General features: G+C 41.4%; 1 protein-coding gene across 3 annotated transcripts in view; it reads left to right on the top strand.

Annotated features, from left to right (window-relative positions):
• Window positions 1-3,184: 3,184 nt before the first annotated feature.
• The window catches only part of CAPZA2 (capping actin protein of muscle Z-line subunit alpha 2), a 68,797-nt gene continuing 52,116 nt past the window's right edge, over window positions 3,185-19,865 (top strand). The window contains exons 1-2 of one of the 3 annotated variants that reach the window (XM_079786010.1): window positions 3,185-3,267; window positions 3,298-3,370. In XM_079786010.1, coding sequence (XP_079642136.1) covers window positions 3,332-3,370 — 39 coding nt within the window. In that variant the 5' untranslated portion in view covers window positions 3,185-3,267; window positions 3,298-3,331. Of the gene's footprint in view, window positions 3,371-19,865 lie in introns of all 3 variants that reach the window. The other 2 variants (XM_079786011.1, XM_079786009.1) reach the window with 2 other exon arrangements.

Genomic DNA, 19,865 nt, shown 5'->3' with positions numbered 1-19,865 from the left:
TTTTTACATTTAGGAAGAATAACATTTAGGAACAACATTTAGAATTGCCCAGACCATGAGACCTTGGTCCTATCTAACAATATCAAGAGAATGGTATTGGGGAAATTTTGAAAGGATTATCAGAATTGTATATAATTGCTTGTTGTATCACTATGGGAAACCACATGTAAAGTATCAACAAGGTTACAAGCAAATTCTGACTCAAATTATTGCAAAACATTACTAGATTTGGGTGAGGTTTCTAGAGGAAGAGTGCAGCTTGTTAGTCAAGCAACAACATTTACTGAGAACCCACTGTATACAGATTATTGGTATGTGCTGCTGAGGAAACAAAAACCAAAAAGCAGAAGAAAAAAAGAAGAAAGGAAGTACTGTTGATGCAGCATGTTATGGTGAATAGAAATGACGGTTTTAGTTGGTGGAGAGGGCCTAGAATTTAGAGAGAAACAAAGATCTCAAAGTGGAAAGAACATAGGATATAGAGTTAGATGCCTGGGTTCCATTTCCAATTCAGTCATTTTGGCGCTAAGCAACCTTGGACAAATATTTAGTCTTAGTTTTGTCTCCTGTAAAATGTGTATAATAACGCAGATCAGTCCTTCATGAGGTTGCAATGAGAACAATGAAACAATGACTTGTAAACTGTAAAAGGGTGGAGTGAAGCCTTAACAGGAGCAGAGCCTAACAGGAGCCATCCTGGCAGCAAGAAGCCCTCAGTTTGCTGAAGAACCCTCCCATCTGCCTTCATCATCCTCACCTTTTGGAGACTGTCAACAACATCAGCAGGCGTTCTTCAAGAGAATAAGCTGTAGTTCAAGAAAGGATCTCATCAAGTTGCAGTCTGTTTTAAAGACCCTAGGTGGGGCAACCTTGGCTAAGGAGGCTACTGAAGAGACGTCTGTCATTTTTTTTTTTTTTCTATTAAAAGGAACATGGGGGGGGGGGGGGGAGAATGTCTGCTAAAAGATAATCCATTTTTTTATCCACACAAGGGTTGCATTTGCGATCAAAGTAAATGTCTAGTATCTAGGAAAGAAAATATACTAAGTGCTTAGAAGATGAAGGACCAAGGGGTAAACAGCAGTGAAACTTAGCCATTGTTCTTGAGGACTTCTGCCTGGAGCTTGCTCCCTCTTTTAAGGTAAGTTGTGGGGTTATACTTTTCATTCTTGAATACTTCAGCTAATGCCGAGCACCCCGCTTTGTAGTTAAGGCCCTCCTCTCCCTTGACGTGAACTGTGTGTGAGAATTGTGCAGAGTCAGCATGGATTCTTCACAATAGCTGCTCAATGGGTTGAAGGCTAAGGTCAAATTCTTTCCCTTATTTGGAAAGGAAAATATACTATTTCTTGGTTTTAAGGATGTCAGATTCAAAACTATCTACCTTCGAGGCTTCTGACACCTCCCCAGAAACAGCTTCCTTCCAACACCCAGTCCTGTGTGACGAGACTTCACGAGGGCCTAGTCACACTGGAAGCTTGGTGTTTATTGTCTCTTGAAAATAAAATAGATGCTGTTTTTAATGTGGAAAAAAAAAATAGGACCCCTGCTTTTTCCTGCATGTACCAGCAAGTTTTCCCTTCCTGCTCTCTCCTCTAATGGACTATGAGCTCTTCAATAGCATGTTTTCTGTTCACTTTCCATTTGCAAGCAACAATGATTCACACTCTATGAACATGTAGCACATTACTTAATAATGGTGCATGGGAAGTTATTTAAACCCTCACATGTGTCATTTAGGTGCAGCTGTCAGATTCATTTTGTAGACATATTTCTTTTTATTTCTTTTTTCTTTTTTTGTTAATCCTCACCCGAGGATATTTTTCCATTGATTTTTAGAGAGAGTGGAAGGGATGGGGAGAGATGCAGAGAGAGAAACTACGATGTGAAAGAGACACATCAATTGGTTACCTCCTGCCCACGCCCTGACCAGAGCCTGCAACCAAGGTACATGCTCTGACCAGGATGGAACCCAGGGCTCTTCAGTCCATGGGCCAATGCTCTATCCACTGAGCCAAACAGGCTAGGACTGTAGACATATTTCTGATGATGGCATATCACTGCTCAAAAGTTTAGTAGAAAAAGTCAATTTTCTACTAAACAAAGTCTTTTAAAATATATATCTATGCATCTTCATTGACATATAACATTACATTATTTTTAGTGTACAACTTGCTACTCAATATGTGGTGTTCAGACCAATAATAGCATTGGCATCACCTGGTAGTTTGCTATAAATGCAGATTCTCCAGCCCCATTCTAGACCTACTCAATCAGCAAGAATCCTAGCCAAGTCATACAAGTATATACAATTTTGACTGCATCATAGCTCTCTTGCTAAACTTGAAGCTTCAGAAATAGGGTTGCCAGATTTAGCAAATAAAAATAGTTAGATGCCCAATACAATTGGAAAACAATGGGTTATTTTTTAGTGTAAATATATCTCAAATGCTTCATGGGATATAATTATGCTTAGAATATATATTCATTGTGTGAAATTCAAATTTTACAAGGCTCTTGTATTTAATCTGGCAACCCTATTTAGAAGAATAGGATCCATGTCTAACATAACTTTGTATTCCCCTGCAATAGTTCAGTGCCTTTCCCAACTGTTCAATGTATGTTTGGAAACAGGTTTCTCTGGTTTTTGCTTAACGTTGTATATCCCCAGAGACGAACACATTACCTGGCACACAAAAAAGGCCCAATAAATATTTCTTTAATGATAGGCAGGATGAATGGTGATGGGGGAAAAAGAAACTAAAGATAATTATTTCTTCAATGAGTAAATGAATATATCTAGAGCAATCTTCTACGGACTGGGGCGTGCGTGCATTGTAATGAGAGCTGAATATTTTCCTAGTGTTTAAAAAAAACAATGTTTAAAAATTGTTCTATTCTTTCACTTTTTCCGACTGGCAGAGTTCAGGACTCAATGAGAACATAACCAAGGGCTCAGAATGTACTTGTCGCGGACTGTGTCCATTCGGTCCACGGTGGGAAAGCACCCCATCCTCAGGATGCCCACCAGCCCGCTGCAGGCGCGCGTTCGCAACTCCTCCCGGGCTCCGGCCCGGGCCCCGCGAGGCCTCCGCGCACGCGCACAGCGGCGCTCGGCCGACGGGCCTCGGGGAGGGGGGCGGGGCTTCCGGGGCGCGTGCGCAGCGGCCTAGGCGGCGGGCCCCTCCCTTGGCGGGGGCGCGCGGCGCGGAGGACCGCACAGAGAGGGGAAGTCAGGTGGCCGTCGCCGCCGCCGCCGCCGCCGCCGCCGCCGCCGCCGCCGCCGCCGCCGCCGCCTCCTCTGCCGCCTCGGTTAGTAGCCAGGAGGAAAATGGCGGATCTGGAGGAGCAGTTGTCGGATGAGGAGAAGGTAAGAGCTGTGCGGGCGGCGGAGCCCGTCGGACCCGGAGCCAGCCGAGCCCGGCCTGTCCGCCCGGAGTCCGGCCGCCGGGGGAGGCATGGCCGTGCCCTCGCTGCCCTCCCTCCCCTTCTCTCCTCCCAAGTGCCTGCCCCTGTCAGTCACCCGCGGCCTCGGGGGCAGGTCTCTGCCGGCCTGCTCGCCCCGCTCCTTATAGGGCGTGTGCTCCGAAAACGGGGGCGGGAGCGCGCGGCGGCGGCGGCGGCGGCGGCGGCGGCGGCGGCGGCGGCGGCGGCGCGGGGACCCTCCCCCCCGGCGGGGGCCGCGTCGTGGGCGGCGGGGGTGCGGGGGGCCTGCCTTGGGTGTGGGTGCCGGCCTGCGGGCGGCCCAAGGGCAGTGCCCGGCCGACGGCCTGGCCCGACGGTGGCCGGGGGAGGGTGAGGGGGAAATCGTTTAGGAAGCACATCTTCCCTGGGCTGTTCCAATCCCGCCTTCCAGAAGCGGAGGCTTCCTTTCCCGGTGCTCGGCGCTCTCTCTCCCCCCCTCCCCCGTCTTCTTCTTCTTCTTCTTTTTTTTTTTGGTCTTTTTTCGTCTTTAGCTGTAGGCTTTGTGCCTCCCGTGTTCAGCGGGAATTGCTCCCAAGAAATAGGATCCCACCCAGTCGTTGCTTCCTGCCCAGGTAGGCAGCAGCCGCCCCCCCCGGGGGCTGATTTGCTGGCGCCCCGTCGTCCTGCCAGGAATTTTTCCGAAGAGGGGAGGTTGTGCAACTCCTTTTACTGTACCTTCAATGCTGTGACAGCATTGGAACCAGATGAGCGACTCAAGTTCTCGGGCATTTGAAACAAGAACACTGATTATCGAACGAGTTCTCACTCGCCGTTGCCTCCGGCGGCCCGCTCGCTCCCCAGCGTTGTCTGGGGGGACTGCTGGTTTTGAGTTGTTTCCTGAAAGGACCTTGGTGTGGCCCAGGCGCGGAAGAAACTGACATGTACACGATGGTTTCCGTTTTCAGTGTCCACTCTTAATTTAGCGGTCTTTATTTATTATTATTATTTTATTTTTATTTTTTGCGTTCCAAAGCAGTACAGCTGTGTAGGAATTAGGAAACACAAACTCGTCGTGGTGTTTTAAGAAGTCCTAACATAAGCCTAAAGGATACTCTCAGTTGAAACTCGCATCTCCAACTATTTTTATATCCTGTGTTCTTGTATCAAAGTGTAATGTTCCATCTCCTTCCTTGTGTCAGTGTGCGCATCAGCCTCATCTTCAGTTTTGGAAATCTTTTTCCTCGGGGCTTTTTGGTGAAAGTGATAAACAACAAAATGGGGACAAGATTCTCCATAACCCAGAGACCTGGTAGGCAGATAGATCCCTTTATACACAGAGTGGCTGTGCAGTTTTCACATGTTAATAGTGGTAAGTAACTGTAAGCTGGAAACTGAAAATGTGTGCTCCTACGCACACACATTTAACATTAAGTAAAAGTTTGTTAAAGAGATTATCATGTTTTTAGTCCACGTTTCGTCAGTGGTGATTAGTAATTAAAGTGGCAGGAAATGTAGCTGAGGAGAGGACTCAGTGTGGGAGTTAATACAGACCTGACATGTGTTGGAAAAGCCTAAAATAGCCAAGCTTTTTCAAAGTTCCATGGCAAGATTCCTTATTATCAGGCACTCTCAGGGCACATCCATAAAGGAGGTGGGGAGTGTCTTATTCTCTAAGCTTGTTCAACACAGTGTTTTAAGAGTAAATGAATGACTGGAGGGTTGGGTAGGGCCCAGGGAAGGAGGGGAAATGGGAGATAATCTGTAATACTATCAACAATAAAAAAATATATTTAAAAAAAGTAAGAACAATCATTAAAAAAAGTAAATGAATGAAAATTCTAATTTGAAGGACTTTGGTGTTTCTGGGTTTTTTGTGTGTTTTTTATATGCATGTTTTCCAGTTTTATTTCAAGAAAAACGATTTTAAATATACATGCAATAAACCTTAATATTTCAAGAAAAACTAAAATATAATGTTACATGTAATAAACATTAATATCTCAAGAAAAACGATTTTAAATATAATAACGTTACATGCAATAAACACCAATTATTCAAGAAAGATGATCAGTCTCTATGTGGTCTCTACCTTCGGTCCTTGGGTATCAGGGTTCTTTCCTGTGAGTTTTCTGTTGATTATTCAGGAAGTCTTTCCATATTTCAGTTGTAATTCCAGCTTGTTCCTCATGTTTTTGTTTCTAGTTTTGTAAGACTATTTTGTACATATTTTACATGTAGATTTCACTGCTGAATTTAGTAATTTAAGGCAAATACTGACCAGACTTTTGAATTAAATTCACATAACTAGTTAAGTGAAATTCTTACACTCTTGTCATTTTAGTTATCTAAATGTTCTTTTAATCTTTTGGGAGTAGGAAGTTTAGTATAGAATTTAAAGGTGACATTTTTAAACTAATATTTAAATCATGTTACTTTTCTGCCACCTTTTTTTGTAATTTTCAAAAATATGCTTTTAATACTTTTAAACTCTTGGAATTCCCATTATTGATTACAGATCTAAGGAAAGGAAGTTGTTAAGACTTATGTAGTACCACTGGAGGCCAAGCGCAAGAAATGCATGCATGGGTATGGTCCCCAGGCCTGGCCTGTGATCAGGGCCATCTTCCCCGGCTGCTGGCAGCCAGCCCTGCCCCCACCAACACCCACCCCCAGTTCCCCGTTCGCCATCGGATCCAGCCACCCGGAGGGAAGGGACTGAGAGGTTGGCCGGCAGGCCCTGATCGGGCAATTGGGGCCTGTGGGCTGGGGCAGCTCCTGCGTTGAGCGTCTTCCCCCTGGTGGTCAGTGCGTGCATAGCGTCCGGTCATTCTGCTGTTTGGTCTATTTGCATATTACCCTCTAATTATATAGGACTTAGTGGCCCAGTGCACGAAATTCGTACACATTAAAAGGGGGACCCAGAGTCAAGTCCCTGCCCACCCACATGCACCTCAAAATCACGTGAGACCCAGACCCGGCCACCCCACCCCCCATTGGGCTAGATCCAGACCCGGCCAGTCCCACCCTTGTCAAGCCCTGCCGGGCACGGGGCGTAGCCTCAGATCCCCTGGCCTGGCGCCAGGATGGGGGGCGTGGCCTGAGGTCCCTCAGATGGGGCAGGGGGCGTGCCTTGAGGTCCCCTGTCAAGCCCCGCCAGGTGGGGGACACAGCCTGAGATCCCCTGTCAAGCCCCGCTGGGTGGGGGGCGTGGCCTGAGGTTCCCTGGCCTGGTGCCAAGGCAGGAGGTGCGGCCTGAGGTCCCCTGTCAAGCCCCATGGGGGCGGGGGAGGGCGTAGCCTCAGGTCCCTGCTGATTGCTGGTTAAGGCTCCTTAAGGGAACTTGGCCTCAGCTGTGGCTGCAGCCATCTTTGTGACGGAGTGATGGTCAATTAGCATATTCCCTCTTTATTAGATAGGATAGTTGGTATATGCCTGGCTCAGTTAGACAATACATTCATTAATTTGTTGTAAGTTTGAGGTATTTTATTATTACCATTTCACAGATAAGTAAAATAAGGTTTCAAAGGCTTTAAGTAATTCACCCAAGGACATTTAAGAAGAAAGTGGCGAAGGTGTTATTTAATCCTGAATTTGTCTGAATCGAAAGTTGATGCTCTTGTGACATTATGCTCCCTTAAACATTTGATGATAGGGACTCTCTTCTGGGTTTACCTCTTTGTTTTTAATTTGTTGACAGGTTATTATGAAAAAGGACAAACAATAGTTTTTAACAAAAATTATAAATACTAAACATTAAATAGTGTTGAATTATAAATTTTGTGTCTTAATCATTTTAGGACAAAGTTTATTTAACACATTTAAAAGTTTTATATTACTGGTATAGTTTCACACGTGCTCTATGGTAGGAAGCATTTTAGAAATCTGGAATTAAATCTTAGTTTGTTAAAATCATGTAAAATTGTGTTTTGAGGAAACCTCTATGAAATCAAATAACTGTATAAGTTATCTGAAGAAGCACAGTAATGTTCTTTAAAGTTGTTCATTTGCGTTAGTGTGTCCCACAGACTTTTTTGCATAGACCTTTGTTTCTTAAGTCAGAAACAGTTATGTTTGTCATTCCTAGGTAAAGTGTATTGTACAGTTAAGCATTTTTGTGAATTTGAAATTACACAAAATTGTGGCTCAAGTGAGAAGAACCATTCCCAAATTTCTCTCCAGGTGAGAAAATCCAGGAAATCACTCCAAGCTCCAGAAGAAAGACAGTTATTGGTTAAAAGGGATTTTTTTTTTCTTAAACCCTCCCACCTTCCTGTAATGATTAGTGATGGATCCACTACCACAGCTTCAACTTTTATATCTTTTGTTGCTGTGTCTCAAGTACATAACTCGGCCCTATACTGCTTTCCTGAGCACTAGTCACACATTTTCATCTGCTAGTCCTGTTCACAGGAGACAGTTAATGAGATGTGTTTAAGTGGAACCTGTCTGAAAGTAAATTCATAAACTCCCCTCTCCTTTCCCTCTACTAGATGTACTGGTTAATAATGCGAATTTTTTTCAATAGATGGAGTTACACATATGTTAATATATATGCAATTTGATATGTATGCTATTTTGTTGTATTGACAACAAGCTTCAAAACTTCATATGTCAAATTTGCTGAAGGCGTTAACATCATAGATATTTTTATACTTAAAAATGTCAAACTTCGTGCCAAAAAAGGAGCATTTGCGGGAAGTTTGAATTCATTATTTTGAAGAAAAGTGCTGCTGAATACTTTGGGAAGCTTATGGTTGAACATGCTCCATCTCAAGATACTTGTGAATTCTGGCTTAAACGCTTTAAAAGTGATGATTTCAATGTGAAAGACAAAGGCGTCCAGGTCAACCAAAAAAGTTGGAAGACCAACAGTTACAAACATTATTGGATGAAGATGCGTGTCAAACTCAAAAACAACTTGCAGAAAGATTAAACGTTGCTCAGCAAACAATTACCAATCGTATACAAGCAATGGGAAAGATTTTAAAGGAAGGAAAATGGGTGCCACATCAACTGAACAAAAGACAAATGGAAAACTGAAAAGTCATCAGTAAAATATTGCTTCAACGGCACAAAAGAAAGTCTTTTTTGCATCGAATTGTGACTGGCGATGAAAAGTGGATTTATTTTGAGAATCCCAAACGCACAAAATCATGGGTTGATCCAGGTCAACCATCAACATTGACTGCAAGGCCAAATCGCTTCGGAAAGAAGACAATGCTCTGCGTTTGGTGGGATCAGGAAGGTGTGGTGTATTATGAGCTTCTAAAACCAGGTGAAACCGTTAATACTGATTGCTACTGACAACAAATAATCAATTTGAACCACGATTTGATCGTGAAACGACCAGACTGTGCCAGAAAACACGGCAAAATAATTTTGCTTCATGATGACGCACCATCACACACTTCAAAACCAGTTAAAGACACGTTAAAAGATCTTGCCTGGGAAATATTAACCCACCCACTCTATTCACCAGACCTTGCTCCTTCAGATGACCACTTGTTCCGATCGATGGCACATGCACTTTCTGAGCAGCACTTCAAAACATACGAAGAAGTGGAAAATTGGGTTTCTGACTGGTTTGCCTCAAAACAAGAAAAGTTCTATTGGGATGGTATCCACAAATTACCTGAAAGATGAGGAAATGTGTAGCTATTGATGGACATTATTTTGAATAAAGCACTTTTGATGTTTCACTTGAAATTATCGTGTTTTCTTTGATTATAAAATCCACCATTATTATCCGGTACACCTGGTACACAAAAGGGGGCAGAAATCTATCTCCTCCTGCTCATTTTTTTTCTTTTATTTCTTTATTCCTGTTATTCCAGTCATCCAGGTTTTTAACTTCAGCTTTATTTTAGCTTTCTTTCTTTGTGCTCTATATCAAAATCAGTTTCTAAATCTTGTCATGCCCCTCATCAAAATGTCTTAGACAAGTAATTTATTTCTTACTTAAAAATTGATTTATTTATATTAGTTTTTGGTTTATTATCTCTCAGTTGACCAGACTATTAAATTTAACTGTTGTTATTTATGCTATTAACTATTATTGTTTAGTAACAAAATTTTATTGTACAGAATGCTAGTTGATTGTACCTGTTCTGTTGAGGAAGAAATAAAGCCAAAGGAGGAAAAGTAGGATTAGAAGAATGTCTTATATATAGTTTTTCCCTTCTGTTAGTCATTTATTATAAAATTTCAAAACTAATCCCTCTCATTTCCTATATCTAAGCAATGTTTTAATATGTCACTTTTCTATTCCCAAACTTACAGTTGCTGGGTCCTTCATGGATCTCTCAGCCTAGTTTCCTCTGAAGTGTGGGGATATAACAGAAGCACCTTCTCCATTTAGTTGCTGCAAAAATAAATGGTGCCTGGCATGTACTAAATACACGGTAAATTATAGTTCTTTTTCTCTGCTCATGACTTAACCACTTTGACTGTTGGAACTGCTCCCTGGTCTGTCCCCTCAGACTTAGCTTAGATCACATGGCAAGTGTAATCTCTCTTCTGAAAGCTATAACACATTATTAGTTTTCAACAATAGTTATTTGCTTACTTGTCTTCTCTGTTGGGATTCCTAAGTGCAGAAATAATGTCATCTTTAGCATTTGTCATTAATATTACATGTGATGAGTAGAGTGATTCAATGAGTGAATGAACAAAGGAATCATGAATTCAGAAAATTAAAAGAAAAAATTTCATGAAAAGTATAAGTAGCATATAAAGGCAAAATTTTTGAGGATACATTTGGTGTACTGAGTTTTTTATTTCTAAATAGTGCTATAGATTTTAAAGATTCAGATAGTCAATGAAATTCTTGGTGCACTTTGAGTTATAGGTAATGATAATTTATTATGGTTCAAATCACTTACACATGCTAAGTATTCTTTATAAGCAGTTTATATGCTTTTCCCTAACTATGCAACCATAATTTGGCCTCACAAATTTTATTTGTATGTAAAAACAATATAAGCTGTCTTTATATTCCATCATAATTAATGTATGAGTAGTGTTCTTATTAATAAAAAACTAAATTCAATTAGTAAGCTATTAATGTAGAAAATAGTCATTCCTAATTATATTCTGTTGGTGAATGAATTCTGTCATTGCACCAATAAAATGTAAAAATTTCTACAGCAAGCAGAAACTTGATAGCTGCTGTAACATTAGTGGATTTTTGCAGTCTTTGCACATAAAGACAAATTTGTAGTATGTTTTTAGTGCATTTGGAAGCCATTTCTACATAAAATAATAAGGGTAGTTATATATATATATATATATATATATATATATATATATATAACATTGCATTTTAGTATGAGAACACAGGATATAAGAGCTCTAGAGCAGAGAGTGCAAAGTAATTTTTAAGTTTGAAAGCATGATGGGAAAACTTACCGTTTTCTTATCTGACCTACAGTTCTAATTGCCTGAAGCAGTAATTTGTTGGAAGACATTCATGTATAGAACCCATCTACAGTTGTCAAAAAAGGAGAATTTTACAAATTTTATTTTGAAGATTAGAAGTACAATTTTTACGTTTTTCCACTTACTACAGATATTTACATGTTTTATTGTGAATCTAATGGCTCAGAACTTCTTAACTTTTTAGTTCAGAATGTTTCTGCTGAAAACAAATGAAAATAATCTTTTTAAAATATATTTTTGATTCCAGAGAGGAAGGGAGAGGGAGACAGAGACAGAAACATCAATGATGAAAGAGAATCATTGATCGGCTGCCTCCTGCACGCACACACACACACCAGGGATCGAGCCCGCAACCTGGGCATGTTCCCCTGACCGGAATCGAACCAGGGACCCCTCAGTTCACAGGCCAACACTCTATCCACTGAGCCAAACCAGCTAAGGCAAAAAAATAATTTTTGAAAATTACCTCCACATTCATTAATTTACTAAATATACCATACTTCATTGATTTTGGTGCTCATAATTTTCCATTTTTTTAAGGTCTCAGTTATAAGGCTGCATTGTACACTCAGTGGCTTATGATATTTAATTGGTAGCATTTTCCCTTTTTTAGTGGTACATAAAATTATGCATCTTACATTGATTATGAATCAGGCTAAGCAAGGATATAATCAATAAACAACCTAAAATCTTAGCATGTGGGAGTTGGTGGTGGGAGCTTTGTACAACATCTCTTCACTCATTCTGTATATGTCTAGTGTAGGTCAGGAGCAGAAGTCACGTAGTTTCAGGCTGTTGGAGAGCTTCAATCTAAACTTAGCCTTTTTTTTTCCTCAGTCCCCAGAGAAGTGGGAAGGAAATGTAGTGACTAGCACACTGGTTTTTAAAACTCTCCCCACCCCCATCCCACACACACTTAGATTCACTATACTTCTGCTCAGATTTCAATTAACTGAAGCAAGTTAATCTAAAAGCCTAATTTCAGAGGGATCACAGAAGGAAAAGAGAATTGTAGTATTTCTGAATAGCAGTAATGACACCATAGATTTAAGTTTTAGATTCACTGAAGGTTGGTGGTTTGATCATCTGTTTGGTAGGCACGATGTAAGACTATAGATTCAGAGATTCATTAGACGTAGTAAGTTCATGGGAATTCAGGAGACAGAAAAATTGCTTCTGCCTAGGAGGATGGTAGATATCAATTGAGGTATAAGGTCATGTGAAAGTGCACAACATTGGAAGAAAAATTAGGGAAATGGAGAAAAGTAGGGAATATAAGCTATATCTCAGGTACTTTGCAAGTAAGAGGTGTAGAGATGAATTATGGTGTTAAACAGCACAGGGTTCCTCTACCTCAGCACTGTTGGCATTTGGGACCAAGATAACTTTCTTTGGGGCTGTCCTGTGCATTTTAGGATGTTTAATAGCACCCTTGGTCCATGTGATGCCAGTAGCACCCCTGTTATCATAACAATAAAAAATACCTCCTATGGGACAAAATTGCCCCTAGTTGAGAAACACAGGTCTAGGACAGATTGGGGCTAGTGAGAACAGCGAGGAAGCTAGGTTAAGTGTTAGGACCTGGCTTAAAGTAGTTTCACATAATTAAAAAAAAAAAAAAGATTGCTAACAGATTTCAGAGTTGGAATCAATAGGACTTGGTAAGTAAATGTAGGGGAAGGGGAAGAAGCAGAGATAATGGTTACATTGAAATCTGTTTGACTGGAAAGTGGTACGATCACTCACAACTAGAGAACACAAGAAAGGATGCACAGCTGGGAGGAGTAATGGTGAATTTGATTTGGGTTATACTGTGTTTGAGATGCTAGCAGGATGTCTACATGAACATGCCTAGCAGATATGGAAATGTAGAAATGGAAATTGGAAAGTGGTCAGGCCCAGAGACTATATCAATTTGGAAATCCCTTTATAGGTTAAAACTGTTACGGGAAAGGGGACCTGGCCCTTAGCTGGTCTGCCTAGGTCCAACTGGTAGTATGTGGGTTCTTGACTTCATGCAGGAAAAATTTCACAACACCAGTCCAGATGACTATGAGGGAACATTTATTAATGCTGGAAATGTAAAATAAGAAAGGGCTTAGCATAGAAGAAGCAATAGGAGGGCCTAGGCTGGGCTGCCCTAGCTCTCTGGGAAGTCAGAGAAAAGGCCTTGAGATCAGATTCAGGTGTTAGCCTGTTAGCCTGGGACGAGCTGCTGCTGCCCCCCATTGCTCCCCTGATTGCAAGTCTTGTGGGGTCACTTAGAGTTTAGCAGATGCATACCCCTGGGGGAAGAATTTGAAGAAGAGGGGAAAGGGAATGGCAGGGGCTACTTCCGAGAGAGAGCACTCGCTGGGTCCTTTGTCTTGAGCCTTTACCTCTTTTGCAGGTGGAATCTTAGGGGAGGTCTCAGGAGAGTTTCAGCAGAAGATTCATCACTTTTCTGGGTGTGCTCCTCCAGGGCCATGGTCTCCACTGATTGATTGGTCAATGTCAGGGTAGGGGGTCATCAGTCATTACAGCTGGTCCTGGTATTGCCCATCTGGTTTTGCTGCTTTTCTGGGTCTGGAGCTGAAATACAACTGAGGCCTAGATATTATTTCTAGGGAGGTAGTAACCTTCTATATCTGCTGTAAATTGCTCTGTCTATTTGCTCAGCTATCTCAGTTTTCCCTATTCCACTTGTCCAGGCTTACTGTCCTGTCTCAAAGCCACGAGATGGCATAAGCTTTTTAGAAGAACAAGTTTAGACATAGCAAAGACGGCTATGCTTTCATTTATGAATAAGAGAAAAAGGGGTGGAGGTGACCCTTCAAGTAGAAGTGAATACCTGGCACAGAGTAGATGCTCATGTCATAGAACTTGAAGAGAATTTCCAGAAGGAGCAGTGCCAGTGTTACAGAGAGATTAAGAAGAAATATAATATTGGGAAAAGATTTTAGGAGAAAGGGATGACAAATATCTACTACCCTAGATCCAGTATTTACTATATAATTAATCACAATTAATTGTCAGAGTAGCCTCATTATTATCCCCATTTTACAGATGGAAAAACATACAGATAAGGCCAACTATTTGAGTGGTATACTAGAAATGGTGGCCTTTAAGAGAGCAGTTTTACTAGAGTTTGGAGCAAGGAACAGAGAGAGAAAAGCCAGATTACCGGGGTCTAAAAAATGCATATGCTTTCCCTCTTCCAGAAATGTTCTTTCAGTTTTATTTTTTATTATTATTAATATATTTTTATTGATTTCAGAGAGGAAGGGAGAGGCGGGGGGAGGGAGGGAGAGAGAGAGAGAGAGAGAGAGAGAGAGAGAGAGAGAGAGAGAAATATCAATGATGAAAGAGAATCATTGATCAGCTGCCTCCTGCACGCCCCCTACTGGGTTTGTGCCCTGACCAGGAATTGATCCGTGAGCTCGGTTCATAGATTAAAGCTTAACTAACTGAGCCATGTTGGCCGGGCTGTTCTTTCAGTCTTGACTGCATTATAAACTACTCATCCTTCATGACCAGACCCAAAGACTTCCCTCATCTTCTTTTGTATCCTTGCCTGTCTCTGATGCCTCAGCCGTTTGTATCTCCTTTGTTAAAACATTTACCAATTTTAATGTGTTTACCTGATGTTCTTATTTCCTGTGTTGTTTAAGGGCAGACCTCTGATTTATTCATCTTTGTAATACCAGTAGAGTGCCTGGCATATATTAGGTTAATGAATTTCAACTCTAGCTGCACATTAGAATCAACTGGAGAGTTTATAAATAAACTAGGTGCATGAAATTTGTGCATGGGTGCAGTCCCTAGGCCTGGCTGGTGATTGAAGCGTGAGCATCTGGCGTGGAAGGGCAGGTCCCAGCTGACCTCTGGGCCCTGGGCAGCACCTGTGCCCTCAGGCCCCCATGCGCCCCTTCCACCTGAGTCCCCACGCAGAGATGCGGTGAGTGCAGCCCAACGCCTTGGGCCTCTGTGCCGCACGGAAGCTGGGAGGCCAGCGTGCTCTCTTCCAGCCGGCCTCACGGGCGGACTCCTGCTCAAACCCACGGAGAGCTCAATGGGCGGCTGCAGCCCAGGTCACGGAGAGCCCAACCGGCGGCTGCAGCCCAGGTCACCCGGAAGAGGCTGCGCAGGTGCAGGGCAGGCTCCTCACAGGCGCCTGGCACTTGAGTGCAGGGGCTTTCCCAGCACGTGAGCCCTGGCATCCCAGGGAGGGTAGCAGGGGGAGTGAGAGTGAGCTCAGCGGACACCCCGCATTCCCACCGCACTGCCATCCTCATCACCCCTGCCCCCAGGTATCAGGTGAGAGGTCGTAGCCCTCCACCCAGGCACTGCGGGAGGTTGGTTGCCACCACTTACCTCCAGTTCTCTGTCCCAGCCCGGGGCCCAGCCCCGATCGGGCGATTAGGGCCTGCCAGCCACTGGTCGCTGTCTGTGGGGTAATCGGACCCCACTCACGCCCACCTTGGCCTGGTGCCGCCCGCTCACCTGCTCCACCATCCCACCACGGTCCGGCTCTTATCGGGGGCCCATTGGGGCCAGCAGCACCTCCACTGCTGCCCGCTGCCAGTGCCGCGTTGCTGACGCCCACCATGGTTCATGCCGCCCCCTGGTGGTCAGCGTACATCATAGCGAGCAGTTGGACTCCTGGTCAAATTCCTGGTCGAATTTGCGGTCGAGGGGACAATTTGCATATTAGGCTTTTATTATATAGGATATGGATGCACATGCTTCATTCATGGGAGAGGCCTGGAATCTCTACTATTTTTGTTTTTTAAAATAAGCTTCGTAGCCCAGCCAGTGTTGCTCAGTGGTTGAGCGTTGACCTATGAACATGGAGGTCACTGTTTGATTCTGGTCAGGGCACATGCCCAGGTTGTGGGCTTAATCCCCAGTGTGGGGAGTGCAGGAGGCAGCTGTTCAATGATTCTCTCTCAGCACTAATGTTTCTATCTCTCTCTTCCTCTCCCTTCCTCTCTGTAAATCAATAAAAATACACCTTTAAAAAAAAAGCTTTCTAAATGATGTGAATGTGCCACCAGGATTGAGTCTCACTGTATTGTGCTCAATAAATGTTGACTAAAGGATAAGAAAGGAAAACAGTAAGTATAAATTATTCTTGAAAAAAAATTGATAGTGAAGCAAAATAGGAAAAGTGGGTATATTACTACTATTAAATTTGTCCTGCTGTTTCATTTTAAGGATACTTCTCTTTTAAGATAGAAAAAATTAGTATTTGTGGGCTGAGAGGAATGATTTAGAGGAGAGAAAGAAATAGAAAATGTAATATAAATAATAGCTTATATAACTTTTACAGTGAATAATGCCTTTGGATTCATGGGTTTCTTAATATTTTAAATAAATGATAAAAACATTTAAAGAAAAATTGATGTTGAATTCAGTAGATGACCTAGTTTAACATTAAGTGATATGGGCCCTGTTTTTTTGTGTGTTTTTTTGGGGGGGGAGGGTGGGGAGAAGAAGGAGTTTTTTTTTAATTATCATTCAAAAATGATAATTATAAAGAAAAAAAATTTTTTAAACCTTACCAAAACAGATTACCACTCAAATTAAAATAAATTAACACAGACATGCAGTAGTGATCATTTGATCATAAACTATTTAAATATGATAGAGTTTTAAAAAGTGTTTTTCTATTCTTGTAACTCTCAAAAAGGCATAGACAATGTTTAGGAGTTATAGGGAAATGATGTCAAATCTTGTTAAAGTGAAAAATGCTTATTATCTATTTTTATCTTTACTAACCATCTCTAAGGTAGTGACCCTTTGGTATCATATTCCTTAGAATTAGGTGAACCCTATGGTTCCTTTCCTTAGAAGACCAAACACCTCAGGTTTTGCATAGAGTTCCTTATGAGGCAGTGTAATATCTGCCTACCCATCAGAATCACCCTGGGTGGGGAGGATTTCTAGGTCTTAATCCTCTGAAGATTGATTCAGTGGGTCTGGAATGGAACATGGGTCTCTGTTGTTGTTTGTTTTCTTTTTAAAGCTTTCCAGTGAATCCTGATTTGGGAAATCTCTACCCTAATGTCTTCTGCCTTAGTGAAGGAGGAGATAACTATGTGGGATAATGTTCAACATATGGAAATTAGAGGGGTTGTTGGCTGGGTTCTCAGATAAAATATAGGATTCCTGGTTAAATTTGAATTAAGATGAATTACAAATTATTTTTAGTGTATTTTCTGTGCAGTATACTTTGAGGCTACTGTAGATTGCAGGACTGTTGGATTCCATATAGCTATTTTTTGTGGTATGTATGTCTGCTTTTTATACTTTTATCTCCTCCCTTTTTTTCAGTTGCTCAAGGCTTTTTAAAAATTCTTAAATTTTGCCGAAACCGGTTTGGCTCAGTGGATAGAGCGTCGGCCTGCGGACTGAAAGGTCCCAGGTTCGATTCCGGTCAAGGGCATGTACCTTGGTTGCAGGCACATCCCCAGTAGGGGGTGTGCAGGAGGCAGCTGATCGATGTTTCTAACTCTCTATCCCTCTCTCTTCCTCTCTGTAAAAAATCAATAAAATATATTTTAAAAAATTGTTTAAAAAAATTCTTAAATTTTTGTCAGGTTACTGTACTTATAGCTTCTTTGGTGAGGACTCCACTTCCTGCTAAAGAATTAAAGTTTTCTTCATACAGTTTTAATATCTCCTGGAACTATAATTTTACCTTAGTGTTTGTAAAAATCTTGCCAATTTACAGTGTCTATCAAAAGCATCAAAACAATTTGGGGAATTCATGAACACAGGTAGTTGAAATTACATTAATTTTTCCAACAGTTTTTATAAATTGGTGGCAACAATTAATTGGCTGCCCATAGAAAATTCTCCCTCCCTGTTGTTCCTTCATGTTGTACCTGGCAATCATAAAGTTGAAGTAGCACTGCCAGATGCTTACCTCTTCCAGTAACAGACACATCTTAAAGAGGCAACATAGCCTAATCACTTCTACCTGTGCCATTTCACTATGAAGCTTGGCATTGCTGAGAAAGGTGAATTCTGTAGCACTAATGCAAAGAGTGACAGAATCAAGGATTACAAGGCAGAAAGCTATATGTGGAGTTCATGTGCATCTGGCTTTCTTCCCTCGGAAGTTTTTCAGTCTTACTCAGCAGTGTAAGTTTAACATAAGATTGTACATTTTCAAATTCTGTGGTCCAGGTAACATAGGATAGTAAACACTTGATATTGTGTACTAACTATTATTTCTGGGGGATCACCTAAGACTGAGAGCAACAATTCAATACCTTTTGATATTTGTCTGGATCATCAATGAATACCATAATGATATTAAGGATTTTGATCACAGCTTCTTATACCAAATGTGCCTTCTCTTCCATTTAAGTCTGTTGCAACATTGAAAGAAAAAATATATTGAAACTTGAGAAAAACAAGGCCTCCACAGGATTTAGCGCCAAGCAGTCATCTTTCTGGGTATTGTATCTAATATCTTCCCATCAATGTGATAAAAGTTTGCCTTGATTCAACATGACATGTCAATGCCACCCAACCTGTCAATATTATTTGCTCATCTGCAGGCACTGATTTTTGTCTGTAGGTTCAGGGTACAGGCATGGTCTGTATAATATGAGAGGCATCCTCCCTCTTGCCTACAGCACATGAGGAACAATTTGTGGCAGGCAGCATCCCAGCATTAACATAATACTTTTTTCACTGTTTGCAATCTGAGACATCTCTGATCCTAAATGGCTATTTCCTAGCATTTACAATAAGAAAGTAGTGCTAGTGCTTGGTAGAAAGCAGGAAACAATTTCCTATGAGATTTATCAAAATGAACTTCATCGATAAGGTGACATTCTTTCCTACAGAAAAGATTTGGGGAATTCTCTTTTAAAATAGTGGAATCAACTTCATCTGATATTGAAAAATGAATATCCTTGTTTCCCCCTTGTCTGAATAATTTAATTTACAACTGAATTCTGCCCACGTTTTTTTCTGATGTTTGTGGGAATTCTGATCTAAAGAAGGTTGAAAGAATCACAGACTACCCTGATGTCATTTTTGAGAAAGTCCATTTCACTTCCAGGTCTTCTAATTTGCTCCATCAAAGACCATTTCTCATTACTTAATAAACTAATTTTAATCTTTTAATTTTTGAACTGGCAAGGAGTTCTCTATAGGGCAGGGAGTAGAGAAGAGTAGAGGAAGTTTGTCTAAAATTGTGGATGGAATTCATTTTCTTCCACTTGACTGGCCACATCACAAGATTTTTCCCAGTTATTTTATCACTCAGTAGAGTTGCCAATAAGTCTGAAGGTTTTGAAATGTTTAATCTACATTATCTCATAATTAAATATCCTGATTATTATTTTCATCTGAAAAGGTTATTGATGTAAGCTTGTACTTATTTTTTTTAATATATTTTTATTTATTTCAGAGAGGGAGAGAGAGATAGAAACACCAATGATAGGAGAACATCATTGATCAGCTTGATGAGAGAGCATCGTTGATCAACTGCCTCCTGTACGCCCACCACCATCCGGGCATGTGCCCTGACCAAGAATCGAACGGTAACCTCCTGGTTCATAGGTCGACACTCAACCACTGAGCAACACCAGCTGGGTTTATACTTATTCTTAAACAAAAATTCATTTACTAAAAACTTTAGAGTTCTATTTTCAAGAGGTTTGCTTAGCTTCTGAATTTCAGGTCTTGATTTGTAAGTTTTTCATTCTTATAAAGGAACTTCGTTTTCCACAGTCTTTGTCAAATAGGTTCAGATTCTTCCCTTTTTAAAATGTAATTGTCACCCTAGCCGGTTTGACTCAGTGGATAGGGCATTGGCCTTTGGTCTGAAGGGTCCTGGGTTCGATTCCAGCCAAGGGCACATGCCTGGGTTGCGGACTCAATCCCCATTGGGGGGCATGCAGGAGGCAGACAATCAATGATTCCCTCTCATCATTGATATTTCTTTTTTTCTAATCTTTAGAATATTTTGTGAGATTTTTTCTTTTTTTAAAAATTTCTTTATTGATTAAGGTCATCATTGA

The sequence above is a fragment of the Cnephaeus nilssonii genome, assembly GCF_951640355.1.
Source record: "Cnephaeus nilssonii genome assembly, chromosome: 12".
NCBI classification, from domain to species: Eukaryota; Metazoa; Chordata; class Mammalia; order Chiroptera; family Vespertilionidae; genus Cnephaeus; species Cnephaeus nilssonii.
Note: the sequence above shows the minus strand (reverse complement) of the source record. Positions and strands in the feature narration are given on the sequence as shown.